Raw genomic sequence first — 14651 nt, 5'->3', positions numbered from 1 at the left:
AACCAAAAAAAAAAAAAAAACAAACCAACCAAACAAACAAAAAAAACCCAAAACCCTGGTCTTAAGTATCAGGAGAACACCAGGATTACAGTATACCGTGTGTTCATTTACTTTACCCTACATTAAACATACAACAGCCACAATACTAATATCATCACCAATACAATTACTGCAAATAATTATGACATTTTTGCATATGTTCTCTCTGCTCTTTCTGCATTTTAAAATAGTTTATACTTTGAGTCACATTCTGCTCTACTATCTGGGCACAACCTTTACAAACTATACACTCCATGTTTTATTCCTCACTCAGGTTTACAAGTAAATGTGTGTTCACTGCTCTCCACAGGTCTCTCTCATATGTTCCTGGTCCTTCTTGTTGTCTAAACTGGATGTCCAGTGCATCCCTCGGAAGGGCTCGGAGGAAGACGTTCTGTGAAGCCCTGATAGGACTGCCTATGTCCCTGATATTCTAAAGTCAGTTTTGCTGGATATAAAATTGGGGTTACATTTTTTTTTCTTTCTTTAACTTACTTATGTTACTCCATTCTCCATTGATGAGAGAGGGAGAGAAAGATCTTTCCTACAAACTTGTATAACTATAGCTATCTGATTCTTGACAAATGGACCAAAAACACATCACAGAAAAAGTCTCTTTAACAAATAGTACTGGAAAACTGGATATTCATATGTAAAAGACTGAAAGTATACCCCTATATATTACCTGGTACAAAAATCTATTCAAAATAGATCAAAGGTCTGGAGATTTTAGCTCAGTGGTTCTGCCACTTGCCTCACAAGCACAAGGTCCCAAGTTCAATCTCCAGTACCAAAAAAAGAAAACCAAAACCAAAACCAAAATAGACCAAAGATGTACATATGGGACCTGAAACTTTGAAACTGCTCAAACAAAACATAGGGGAAACACTTAAGTCATGGGCATAGGCAAAGACTTGCTGAATAGGACTCTAATAGCACAGGATATAACAGTAAAAATCAACACATAAGACTACATAAAATTTAAAAAGCTTCTGCACAGAAAAAGTGAAAAGACAGCCCACAGAATGGGAGAAAAATCTTTTCCAGCTACTCTTCCAGCAGAGATTTAATATCTAGGATATGTGAAGAACTCAAAAAACTTAACACCAAAATTTTAAATAGCCCAATCAATAAATGGACAAATTAATTGAGTAGACACCTCTCAAAAGAAGTATAAATGGCCAAGAAGTATGTGAAAAAATGTTCAACCTCTTTAGTCCTTAGGAAAATGCAAATCAGAACTACACTAAGCAGGGGATTTAGCTCAGTGGTGCCTCCGCCTGCCTCACAAGTGCAAGGTCCCAAATTCAATCCCCAGTATTAAAAAAAAAAAACTACATTGAGATTGTAGTTCCCCTTTAGAATGATGATTATCAAAATACAAAAAAAAAAATGTAGGAGAAAAAGGAATACCTCTATACTGTTGGTAGGAATGTAAATTAGCCACTATAGAAATCAATTGGAGGCTCCTCAAAAACTAAAAATAGAACTACCATATGACACAGTATACCAGGCCTTGATATATACTCAGAGTAATGAAGGTCGGCATATTATAGGGTTACCTGCATAACCGTGTTATTGAGGTACCACTCACAACAGCCACGACAGGGAACCAGTGCAGGTGCCCATCAACAGATAAATGGGTAAATAAAATGTGGCATCAATACAATATTAATTTGCTCAGAAAAGTCACCCCAGAGCTAGTAAAATCCTCCTACCAGGAAGGCCCCAAAGGAGGAAACAGTCATGAGAAAACGAGGTGCCAACTCTGCTCTGCCATTGGTCAGTCCAGCAGCAACACTGGCTGGAGAAAAAACAATTTTTTAGGGTTATAATTTTTCAAAACTGCTCAAATAATACTGTCTATCATTGTTGGAAATGGCAATTATAAAATCATAGAAAGTGAAAATAAATAAAAAGAAGAAAAATTAAATTACAAATACCTGGAATCTCCAACTAAAAACTATAGCAAGCAGGGGCCGGCGATGTAGCTCAGTGGTTCTGCCGCCTGCCTCGCAAGCACAAGGACCTGAGTTCGATCCCCGGTACCAAAAAAATTTTTTTTTAAACTATAGGAAGGAATACGCCTGGCTCATAGATCCAGATATTCACAAATATGCAAACATCAGATCTAGACCTTGTCTAAATATGCGTGCGTGCATGCTATGTGCACTTTTTAAATGATGCTGCTCTCTACAGCTGTTAGGACCTATTCCTCTGGCTAGACAGTCGTGTATACTGTGTGTGCCTCCCCGGTGATTCCAAGACTGAGACCGTCCTTCTGGACACCACGGGGTGTGTCACACGGGATGTGCACCTGCCTCTCGTTGGGTATACAGACTGCTTGCGACCTGGGCAGAAAGCACAAAGCAGCGGCTCCCTGCAGCACCCCGTGTTCATGCCAGCACCCCCATCAGCTCCGCGTCACTTACAGCAAACTCCTCGGGAGTCACTTTCAAGACATCGAAGACAACGGCATCGTAGCTCTTGCTGGCATAGTCGCAGCTCTGGCCCTCCAGAGAGTCTGAGCTGCTGCTGCCCTGTGGAAAACGCAGAGAGATGGCGCCGCCTGAGTGGTCTGGCCTGGGAGCACTCCCCCCACCCACACCACCTCAGAACAGAGGATGTGAGAGTGTCACAGTCACACAAGGAAAAGCTCCCACTGCGTCGGGCTTTCCTCTGCTCCAGGCACCGTGTGAAGCACTTCCTACGCATGCTGTTACTTAATCCTTGTGATTACCCTATGTGTATGTGCTATCCTTACTCCCATTTTACAGATAGGGAAGTCCAGGCGGCGTGTTACTTCTCTCAGATAGCTGAGCTGTAAAACCATAAGCCAGAATATGAATGTAGTTTTCTGTCTGGCTCCCCACAAAAATACTTTCAGTCACTACCACCTAACTGTATCGGGCTCAGGGGTGTTGAAATAGTTGAGAGTTACAACATGGGAATAGGGGTAGAGCTCAGCAGTATAGGACTTGCCCCCTTGCATGCAACCTGGGATCTATCCCCAGAAAAATAGCAACAAAATAGTCCCAGCACGATCCTCCCTCAGAGAGAACAGTCCCCACCTCTCAGAGGCCTGAGGACAGCTTCTGCTCCCTTACGTCTTCCAAACATGACCTTATTTCACCTGGCTTTCATTTTTTTCTTACTTGAACTTGCTGCAGGAAATCGTTATCCAAAATGTAAAACTGGCCCTCCAGGCCTTATTTGAGGTTTACTTCACATGTGGTACACTGGGAACTCAGAGCCTGCTGGTTGATGAGCTGAGAGGTAACCACTGGGCTTTGGAGACTGTCATGAAAGTCACACTTAGAAGAGTCCCTTGTACGGAGGACACACTGAGTCCTGCAGGTAAAGAAAGGGGCTCCCATAAAGGTGCAAGTTAAAATGCCCCAAATATGGCTGATTTCATGAAATACTACACCGCGGGGATTTCAGAGCACTGTGTGTGCCTTCTCTGCAATTTTATTTAATTTAATCAAACTCCACTTTGGGGAATCCATCAGGCTTACCACCCCAAAAGCGTGCCCTGTTCATAAGTGATTTTATTTGTCTCAACTCATCAAGAAAGGTTTTGTGGTTTCCATTAACCTCAACATCTTGGAATAGGATTTAGAGAATATGCTTTTGTTAATTCCTCCTTAAATTCTACTTTTCCAAAATTGCTCTATCTGGAAAAATGCTGCAGTCTTACTGGAAACAAGAGTATTTTAGGCCAGTGAGAGAACCTACAAGTCAACAACTAAAAACGTGAAGTTAAAGAGAGAAGAAGGAACACAACCTGACAGCTTCAGTAGGCCCGTGCCATGGAAAGGCTTTTACAGAGCAACCTGCTGTACCGAAAACCCCTGGTCTTACGGAGCAGTTCACCATAGTGGCTGAGGGCTCTGAAATCAGACAGACCTGGATAAAAAGCCAGATTCGCACTGCCGTCTACACGAACTCAGGCAAGTGGCTTCATTCTGGGGAGGCTCACTCACCGTCCGTGACACAGTGGTGTCAAATCTCACATCCCAGCCTGGTGGCACGGGTGACTGAATGAAGCCGAGTCCACCTGGCAGAATCCCCCTCTCAGGGACACAGGTGCTGACTCAAGACCTGGCTATCCTAACCCTGCCACAGTGGTGCATGCCTAGCTCCCTGGGAACCTGAGGCAGGAGGACCGCATGCTCAAGTATACCCTGGGAAACTTAGTGACTTAGCAAGACCCTGTCTCAAAAGAAACATTTTTTTAAAAGGGGACTAAGAATGTAGCTCAGTGCAAAGGCCCTGGGTTTAATCCTCAGTACTGCCCCCCAAAAAGTGTCACAGGTGACAAGAAAATCATCTGGGTCAGAGTAAGTCTGAAAAGTACTAAAAACTTCCGGAATCAGCACTTGTTTCCGTCTTCCAGTCTTTTGTTTTGTTTTGCTTTCTTTTCTTTTTTGGTGCTGGGAATTGAAGTCGGGGCGTTGCGCTTGCCAGGAAGGCACAGTGCCGCTGAGCTACATGCCTGGCCCCTTCCACCTTTCAGTCTTAAGTGCTGACCTTGAGAAGGTAAAGGTCTATAAATCTCTGCGCTGCCTCCATTCACCTTCTGGGAAGCGGCTCAACTGGATGACAGTGCTGACTTCCTCTGGGACAGCGTGCGTTCTGGCTAAGGGCGCCAGCTCAAGGGTCTGGGAGGCCTGCCTTGAACCCACCTGCCTGGCCAGCTGTGGGCTCAGAGCAGCGTGTTTACCTCTGTGCGCTTCGGGCTGCTCATCCATAAACCTCAGCTACACAGCTGAGGGGGTTACCGTCGGGGTGAAATGAGAAGACGCCTGTGGAACATGCTAACAAAGTGCCTGGAACAGAGTAGGCACTGAGCTACGGGCGTGCGTGGGTGTGAATGCGGCATTCAGTCACCGAGATTTAATGAGTGCTTCATTATCCCTGTGTTCATTCAGTCATTCGACAGACATTGTGGAGTGCGTACCATGTGCTGGATACACGCACATATGCATGCAGTGGTCTTCAGTATCTGCAAGGGATTGGTTCCAGGACCCATCAAGAATACTAAAATCTAAGGACGCTCGAGTCTGCTGTATAAAATGGCCTAGTATTTGCACATCCTCCCATACACTTGGAATCATCTCTCGATTACTTATAAAACCTAATGAAACGTAACGTTATATAAATGATTGTCACACTGTATTATTTAGGAAAACAATGAGAAAAGGTTCTGTGCATGTTCAGTACACATGGAACTTTTGTGTGAGTATTGTTGACCCCTGGTTAGTGGATTCCAAGAACACGGAAGGCCGACTATGCTCAGTGTGTGCATGTGCGTATATACATCGGTCTACACACACACACACACACACACACACACACACAGGACATAGAAGATAGGAGTTTTAGTCTGGATGGAGTAGAAATTATAGATGGAAACAGAAATCTGATTCTTCTAGTTATGAAAACCCATTCCTGGGATTTCAGGTTTGTAACTTTCCTGTAACACCCCACACTACCTGCCCCACATGTATACTCATTCAAGGGGATGCTTTTAGTCAAAAGTTGCCCTAAATCTTTTAATTGGTGATGATGATGATGATGATGATGGTGCAGTAACTTTATTTATGAACTATACTGGCCCCACACATTTTTAAAAGCACCCACAAATTTGATTTCTTTTCTTTTCCTTTTTTTTTTTTTGAGACAGGGTCTCACCACGTAGTTGAGACTGACCTGGAACTCACGATGCAGCCCAGGCTGGTCTCGAACTCACAGCGATCCTCCTGCCTCAGCCTCCCTAGTGCTGGGCCACAAATTTGATTTCAACGTTAGGCATTTTTGGAAAGATTTGTAAGAAACAAACTGGCTCCTATGGCTTTCTGTGCAGTTACCGTGGATTGTTTCAAAAGCCTCGCTTCATGTGAGCCCAGGACCCAGCACGGCCTGGCCAGGGTGTGACAGGTGCCAGGCATCACACACTTGTCACAGAGGCTCCAAGCCTCAGATGACACCCGCTGCCCCTGCATGTCAGTTCTGTTACTGAGTGTGGAGCGCAAACTTCCAAGCCCCACACGAGGGCCCTGGTCCAGGTCCCCCTCAGATCACCAGTCCTCACAGCCATTTCCTATGGAGAAAGGTAAATAAGAGCACGGGCCAGTTGGAATGAGTTCTGTCTGACTTCATTCCGGAATGCGAGACTTATTTATAATCAGGAGCAGCTTTTCCTGGGAAAGGTCCGATCCCTTCTTGCCATCAAAATGGAATGTGGCACTTGCTACAGCTAGACCGAGCAGGTATTTGGTTTTCTTTGAAGAGAACAGCTTCAGAAAACACACTGATCCTTAGGGCTGACTGCCTCCCAAATCTCACACCTAGTGTGGCCAGGGACCTTGGGAGTACTAAGAATGGTGGCATTCAATGGGAGCCTGTGGCCTTGCTGCCGTGTCTCAGCTAGGGCCTGGGTCAGCTGAAGCCCCCGCCCAATCCTGATCGCAGCCTCCATACCTGTGGAGTGGCAGAGGTGACCAACACGCTAGCCATCAGACCATTCCTCTTGTACATAGTCTCCAGGCCGCAGGGAGCTTCAGGGCAGCCTCTGCTGGTGACATAACCTGCCTAGAGAAGTCCTGCAAGAAAAAGGAGCTCATAAAAACCAGGTCTCGGCATCAACCCCGCCCTTGAGGGGAGAGCTATGCCAGACTCGGCAGATTACCCAGGAGGCCACGCAAAAGCAAGGCCATAAGCTGGCAGTCTTCATGGTAAATGTGGCCCACTGATGTAGTGCAGCAGACTTGTGTAGCGTCTTAGTCTTTTTAAAATTAATTACCAACATGTAAAAACTGGGTTTCACATAGAATTCTCCATCTCTGACTCTCTAGTAGCACTGGCCTATAATGCTGTGTGGTGACCACCAGGTAGGCTGAGCAGGGGCTGCCCCTTGCACTGGAGGAGCTTTTGGCTCCCACCTGGCCTGTGTGATCATTTCAGTACATGTCTGCCTTCGCAAGCACCAGAGCCTATGACCTTTTAGGCAAAGATGACATGGAGAAGACAAACTGATCCTCTCTTGCTCCCCTGGGCACCACACTGCCTCCTCAGTGACACCCTGGATGGCAGCTGACCCCACACAGCACTCCTCACCTGCCACACAACTGGCATCTGTGGTCTCACTTAACCCTGCCCACAATCTTGAGGTAGGCCCGATTATTGCACTCACAATTCATGTGAGGAAACTGAGGCACAGAGAGGTGAGTCAATCACGCCTTGGCGCTTTTGCTCACACTGTCTCACCACCATCACTCGAGACTTGCATAAGGTCTCTTCTGAGTACCATGCTTGGCCCACCCAAGGCAGAACTGGATCTCCCACACCATGTGCACCCTGCTCCAGAGTAACCATTCCATCCCAACACCCAGAGAACAGCTAGCAGCTTCAGCTTTTCAGCAGGAAGGTGGCCAGGAAACCAACTGCCATTATCCAGGTAAGAGACAGGGTGGCCCTCTGAGCCACAGGGCAGAAGTGCAGTCACAGAGAAGTAGACAGACTGAGAGACAAAGGACAGAGATTCCACAGAAACCGACATGGAGTGAGGGCGATGAGCTGGAGGTGATGGCTTCCAGCCTGAGGTGCCAGAAGGATGGGGTACCCTTCACCAAGGAACGGGCTGAGGAGGCACAGCAGACTGGTGAGCAAAGACAATGAACTTGACTTGGACTCGGACTTGACGATGGACTTGACATGAAGAATCTATACTGCCCACGAGGAGAGTGCTCTTGAAGGGTAAGACTTAGACCAGAGGTGACCAGGAAAGACAGAAAATGCCAGCGCAACCTTCACTCGCTGAACCCCCAAGCCCTGTCACACAGCAGTGAACATCAGAGCAGCCCAAAGGAATGTCAAAGACACTGGGCTCCTCCTTCCACATCTCCATCTGACCACGGCTCCTCTAGCACCCCAGCTGCTCTGGTGTCTTCCTTTCCCACTGCACCTGCCCAGCACTGTCCTGAAGCCTTCTGCCTCCCCTTCTTCCCTGAACTCAGAAGAACAAGTCTTCCCTATAAACAACCATTGGGGGGGTCACATGGGAAAAGGTGAGTGAACCCTAGATATCACTGAGTTATGCTGAGTTCCTAGATGTGAGAGCCCTGTGGTAGTGAGTAGGATGAGGTCTTTATTAGTAGGCAGTGCCCAGGGCAGAATTTAGAGACAAAATGAGCTTACAGCGCACTTTCAAATGGGTTGGCAAAACACGCATGAGCAGAGATAAAACAAATATGACAAAGTTTATAACTCTGTCAATTGCTTGATAATTTAGTAGTAACAAAGTAAAGAGTCAAAACTAGAGCTGAAAGGCCCAAATCTTATTTCATGAGCAAGGAGAGGGGACAGGCTGAGAACACTCATTTCTTAATCATTTCTGTCCTGGGAGAAGCCATGCTCCCTGTCACCCAGGACCATACGACCACGGCTGGTAGGGTTTAAGGTGCAGCCACACAAAAGACTCAGAAATGTCACAAAAGATAACACATACACGAACAATAGGGAAAATGGATCGGGGAGATGTACATCAAGACCAGGAAGGCAAACTACTTCACACCCATTAGGGTGGCTACAGTGGAGAAATGGAACCCTCACGCAGTCCTAAGGCAGAATGACACGACCACTTTGGAAAATAATCCGGCAGTTTTTTAAAAAGTTAATCAAAAGCTTACCCTACAATCCAGCAACTCTCCTCCTAGGTATCTACCTGAAACACACAGAAACATGTAACTACTCAGAAGTGTGTGCCTGGACATTTACAGAATGGTTGCGGATAAAAGCCAAAAGTTGGAAACAATTCAAATGTCCACCTCTGGTGAACAGATACGCAGTGGGAGCCATCCACGCAATGTGAAACTACTCGGCTATTAAAAGAAATGAAATACGGACACAAGCTTAAACATGATTAGACCTCAGAAACTTCACACTATGGGAAAGAAGTCAGATGCAGAAGAATGTGCTGTTGAATTCCATGCGCAGAAAAGGCAAGTTTATAGAGAAGAGACAAAAGCGCACACCAGCAGGGCAGAAGTAGAACCGACTGCAGAGGGACACGAGGGTGTTTTTAAAGTGATGGAGACGTCCTAAAACTGGATGGTGGCGACAGGTGCATGGCTCCAGAAACCGGATTCTATGACGTCTGGACTGCAGCACCATAAAAGAAGCACCCCGACCTCCACTGCGTGCAGTGTCTCGATTTGCATGTTTAAGATTCCTTTTTAAATGATCAAATAAATCTTAAAACCTATTGTATTAGCACATGATAACAGAGAAGAGTCATACGAATAAGCAAGCTTCCGGGGATTTCTACAAAGGAGAAACAGGCGTGAGAGGGGAGGAGCAGCCCCGACTTCAAAATGGGGAATCCAAAAACTGAGATGAGAGTAAACCCAGTCCAAACGCTTAAAGGCAGCACAAGCCCAGGTCAGTCCCTGCAGCAAACCAGACTAACCACCCAGTGTAGGCCGGGTAAACAGGACCAGCCCAGCCGGCTGGGCCTCCCAGTCTCGTGGAAGGCTGAGTGGGAGACAGACTCTTTCAATGGGTCCAATGCTGGACTCAAGGCTTTGCTTCCGTCCCACTGAGCCTGGCACTGCGTGGGTCTCCCCAAGGGAAGCGCAGGCCCGAGGCCCAACCTGCTCAGCCTGCCACGCAGCAAGGGCTTCATCCTCCGTACCCCTCCGGCCTCACCCAGCCCTCCAACACAGGTTCCCCTGCGCTCTGCCAGCCGCTGGCTCCCCGCTGCCCGCCCCACCCACTCCCCCCCACTCAGTGGCAGCGCTGGCAGCGAGCGCCGACAGGACGAGGTATACAGGTTCCCCTGCGCTCTGCCAGCCGCTGGCTCCCCGCTGCCCGCCCCACCCACTCCCCCCCACTCAGTGGCAGCGCTGGCAGCGAGCGCCGACACTGGACGAGGTACAACCTGAGCATTCTGCTTCTAGCTCATTTCATCTTCGCGACAGCCTCAGGAGGCAGAAACTGCTCGGATTCCCCGGAAGATGCGGAACGGAGAAGTCATGTGACTTCCTGCTAGCGGATGGAAGGATGAGGGAGTTCAAACCCTGGGTCTGGGCTCTCACTTGTCCCTGCTGTGGCCACCTGCAAGAGCCCAGGTGGGGACTGGAAAAGGGCGTGCACGTGACAGGCCAGGCACGTGGCCAGCGCTTGACCAAGGTTATTAGTCACCATTAGCGTTAGCCTGATCCTATTTCTATCCATTTATTCTTATTCTCCTTTCCTCAAACCAAAAAAAAACAAAAAAACATAGCTTTAAATGTTCAAGAAAGAGCATCGCGATGCTTTGTGAAGCAGATTCCCAGCGGTGGGCTCCAGCTCCAAGTCCAGGGAGCCCAGTCTCAGGAGTCCAAACGCAGGGCTGCAGCACTCAAGGTGCCGGACTCACCACTGCCAAGAGACACCCTCCGCCCCGGAGTGGCCCCGGTCCCCCCAGAGACACGGCGGCCGCAATGTGCGATCCTGAGCTGGGAAGAAAGACAGGGTTTGTTTCCGATCTGACTCCTGCATGTCTCGCCACTGACAGGAACAGTGTAAGTTATGGACAGCGACTCTCAGATAAGTGATCTTTCACATGCTAAGAAATAACAGAACCAAGCGGAATGGAACATGCTTGCCAAACCCAGAGAAACCCCCATCCATCCAACTTCCACCCAGCAGCCCAGCTGAGATACAATGCCTGCTTGTGGGTGTAGCCTCCCATCAGATCTAAGCTCAGCCCGGCTCTCCCCGAACCACCGCATCTCCACCTGAGCGGAGGGCCCTGAACAGGGGGACGGTGCGTCCCAGGCAGACCACAACTGAACCAGGGCAGCCGCCTACCCTCCTGGGAACTCAGAACCCTGAGACCTCAGTTTTTGTTGGCCCACCAACCCGAGGCAGTGTGTTCTCAGGAGGAGAGGGTGGTCCTGCAGGGGCAGGCTGATCAGAGAGGCGAGCGGGGGAGCAGATGCACCCAGAAACACAGGCAAGAGAACAGCCAGGGCCTTGTCATAAATGTCACTCTCAGTGTAAGGGTCTAAGAGTAGGTTTCTAAAAGACCTTGACACGGGCTCATTCCTAGACATGGACTTGATGCCAAGTCACCAGAAACCTGACCCTAAAAATGCAGCGGACTTACTGGGAAGGAAGAAGAAACATATCATTCATTCATTTATTGGCCATCATTTTTTTTGTTGTTTGTTTATAGACAAAGTCTCACTAAGTTGACCAGCCTGCAGTCCTCCTGCCTCAGCCTCCCAATATGTGTAGTATGTGGGGTTATAGGGCATGCACCACCACTCTTAGTGTACTGGGCACTGTTCTACCTGCCAGTTCTTAGTTGTTCTGTGCCTTAAACCCACTGGGGCCCCATCTTACAGAAATCTTTTTAAGTGCATAAAATAAAATCACACAGGAAACCAATGAAATCAAAATTTAAATTATTTTTATTAGCTGTTATTTTTTAAACAATTTGTAGTATAGTTATATTTATTTACATAAGGGAATATATAGATTTATTATTGCTTTAATAACAAGATCTATTGGTAAGTCTAATAAGAGCCATAATTTCAAAGTAGTTATGAGCACAGATATTGCAATGTCCACAATTGTTGAATGAGATAAAAATATATGTGATTTCTATTGGTGACAAAGTCACCATTCATTTTTGTTTGTTTGTTTGTTTTGTACCAGGGATCGAACCCAGGTCCTTGTGCTTACAAGGCAGGCAGCGGAACCACTGAGCTAAATCCCCGGCCCACCATTTGTATTACTGCGGTTCATCTTCATATTAGTAAATGAGAGAAATCTTAAATTTCACCTAGGAGTTAGTGAAAACAAAGATGTCATTTTTTTCTCTATCCAAATTCATAGAAGTGCTGGTCAAAAAACCCTGTTCCTGGCACTGGGGACATGAAGTGAGCTGGCACTTAAGGTCCTGGCTCCCACAGCTCTTGTAGTCAAACAATGCACACAACAAAGAAGATAATCTCAGATACTGACAAAGACCTTGAAGAAATAAAATGGAAGACGGTATTTGCCAAGATAGTCATGGAACGATTCTCTGAGGACATATTACTTGGGTTTTGAAATTTCATTTTGTTTGCTTTATTTTGTCGTTGTTGTTATTGTTGCTGCTTGGAGATGGTAGCAGTTCAACTCGGGGCCTTGTGTGCACTAGGTAAGCGCTTTAGCACCCCCACCCTAGGGACATGATAATTCTAGGAGGTAGCCAAGGAAACCAGTGGGAGTGTTATTTCAGAGGAAACAGCAAGTGCAAAGGCCCTGAGGCACACCAGAGCTCACTAGCTCTGGGATGAAAGTAGAAGACCATGGCTGGAGCTTAGCTAGAAGCTGTCCAGACAGGATGGGGCAGAGAATGAGGTCCTGCAGGCCACAGGGAGGAGCACACTCAAGGGTTCTGTGCAGGGAACCCTTACTATTTCTGATCCTTACTATTTCTAAAAGTCACTTTGGCTACTAGGTGGAGATCAGCACGGAGAAGCCAAGAACAGAAGCTGTAAAGCAGCCAGGAGGGAAGAAAGGGCAAGGGACAGTTGCTGGCTCAGGAGCAGGTGTGGGTGGGGTCTGGAAGGTAGACGGACGGACACGGTGACTTAAGGATGGGCTCACAGGGGAGGAGAACAAGAGAGGACCAAGAGTATCGGTTATACCTCGGGCTGTTGTGAATGGGGCAGAGGCGGTGGCCTCTCGGCCACACGTCACTCAGTTCCCAACTTCTCACACAGCACCATCCACCCGGCCCACTCTGAGGACACGGTGGAGGAAGACAGAGCCTTGGCCTCTTGCAAGGACCCGGCAGTGTGCTACGAGATGAAAAGCCAGTAAGAAGGCACTGATGGGACATGAGCCATCACAGGCACAGGCTCCCCGGAGTGCAAAGGGGGAGACGAAGACCCCCGGATCAAAGCAGGCATCGCTGAGCAGAGCCCTCACCACAGGCTCAGGGACACGCAGTGGAGGAGGCAGCAGCCACCTGCGTGGCCTGTGTTGTCACGCGGGGCCCTTACTCTACGACCACAGCAACTGCATCTCACCCCTCACCCACCGGGCCTGGCTCTGTACAGAGCGGTCACAGTGGCCGGGGTTCAGGCGCTCAGACGCGGCTGGGTCATCCAGTGTCATCACCTACTCGCCAGACACCAACTGTGCAGGCCCTGCACTTTAAAATCCGTGCATTTTCCAGATGAGGGGACTGAAGCTCGGGGAGATGAATCAGACTGTAAAGATCCATCCTGACACGTGGGCACCAGCTGTGCCCCTCCGATCAGGCTGGTCAGGGAGCGGCTGGCATCAGCGAGGAGCACCGGCTGTTAGGGTTTGAGCGAATTAACCCCCTTCCTCCTACCCCCACCCTCCGCTTCTCACCTCCTACACACGCACGCGCGCTGCTAATGCCTCCCTGGAAACCACAACACTGCAGGAGAAAAAGCAGTTCTCATGATGTAACTTTTTAAGAACGTGGCAGCTGTATCAGAACCACAGAACAATCCCACGTCTCTCTTTTCTGTTCTGTTCATGACAGTCTGGTCCTGTGTGTGTGGGCTCCTAAGGAAGAAAGGGAAAGTCCCAGATGCGGGCTGGTCTCCTTCCAAGCTTTCAAAACACTCTTTCCACGTTTCAGGTTCAGGAAACCAAGGAAATAGCCCGAGACAGGCTGAGGCAGACCCTCTTGAGAGGCAGAATAATCACTTTTTCCTAAGCCTGTGGCTGCAAGCTGTGAAGCCCTGGTGGGTCGGGGGTGTTGGGCCACAACTTCCTGTGGAGCCTCCCCAAGCAGCTGTGCTCCAAGCACTGTCTACAGACAGACGAGACGGTACCATAGATCCATCCCACTGTTTCAGATGGAGAAACCGTGGTGGTGCTAGCCACAGATGCATGTACAACTGTCTGCGATTTTTTAAATGAAGATCTCTGAAATGCACTTATTAGCCTCTGTATGAAGCTACACGTCTCCAGGTAACTGGGGATCTGTGTAGGCGGATGTGTGCATTAGGTGCTGTCCCGTACCGTGAACTCTGTGACCTTGGGGACGAGAGGCTTTCCTTTTTATTTTATACCTTTTAATTCAGTTCATGCAGCTCTACTCTGTTCATGTTTTGTGTTTATTTGAAAACTTCAGAAGGCGCTCCTACTTGGAAAGGTTAGGTGCCCTAGGCTGGTCTTCAGGTTCACAATGGGCCTTGTCCACTGGCACCTCCCAGCTCCTACACTCAGAGCCAGGCCTCTGTACGGTTTGTTCTTGACATGGTGATCCTTTCAAAATCCAAATCCAAAGCTGTCAGGGCGCCACACTACATTTTCCTATCGTAAAGCGTAGGTAGCTGGCTGGATCTTCTCTCCCAAGAAGGGAAGCTCGATGCATACTCAAAAGGGTAAAAAAAGATGCCAGTCCGGGGCAGTGACCTCATCATATAGAACAGAAGGCAGCAAGAAGCCAGGCATACCTATAATCCCATCACTTGGGAGGCTGGGACAAGAGGATCGCCATGAGTTCAAGGACGGCCTGGGATACGTACTGAGTTCAAGGATGGCCTGAACTACTTTGCAAGACTGTCTAAAAAAAAAAAAAAAAA

At 48.1% G+C, this 14651-nt stretch overlaps 1 protein-coding gene across 13 annotated transcripts in view; it reads right to left on the bottom strand.

Moving 5' to 3' along the window:
- The window catches only part of Ralgps1 (Ral GEF with PH domain and SH3 binding motif 1), a 250289-nt gene that overhangs the window by 203198 nt on the left and 32440 nt on the right, over nucleotides 1–14651 (bottom strand). For 12 of the 13 annotated variants that reach the window (XM_033759014.1, XM_033759017.1, XM_033759016.1 and 9 more), the window contains exons 2-3: nucleotides 6526–6647; nucleotides 2472–2579 (exon numbers count right to left, since the gene is read on the bottom strand). In XM_033759014.1, coding sequence (XP_033614905.1) covers nucleotides 2472–2579; nucleotides 6526–6582 — 165 coding nt within the window. In that variant the 5' untranslated portion in view covers nucleotides 6583–6647. Of the gene's footprint in view, nucleotides 1–1757; nucleotides 1844–2471; nucleotides 2580–6525; nucleotides 6648–14651 lie in introns of those variants that run through there. The other variant, XM_033759018.1, reaches the window with a different exon arrangement.

Source organism: Fukomys damarensis, unplaced genomic scaffold (genome assembly GCF_012274545.1).
Source record: "Fukomys damarensis isolate Sample0158 unplaced genomic scaffold, DMR_v1.0_HiC HiC_scaffold_36, whole genome shotgun sequence".
Classification (NCBI taxonomy): Eukaryota; Metazoa; Chordata; class Mammalia; order Rodentia; family Bathyergidae; genus Fukomys; species Fukomys damarensis.
This window is presented reverse-complemented; position numbering and strand designations above follow the sequence as displayed.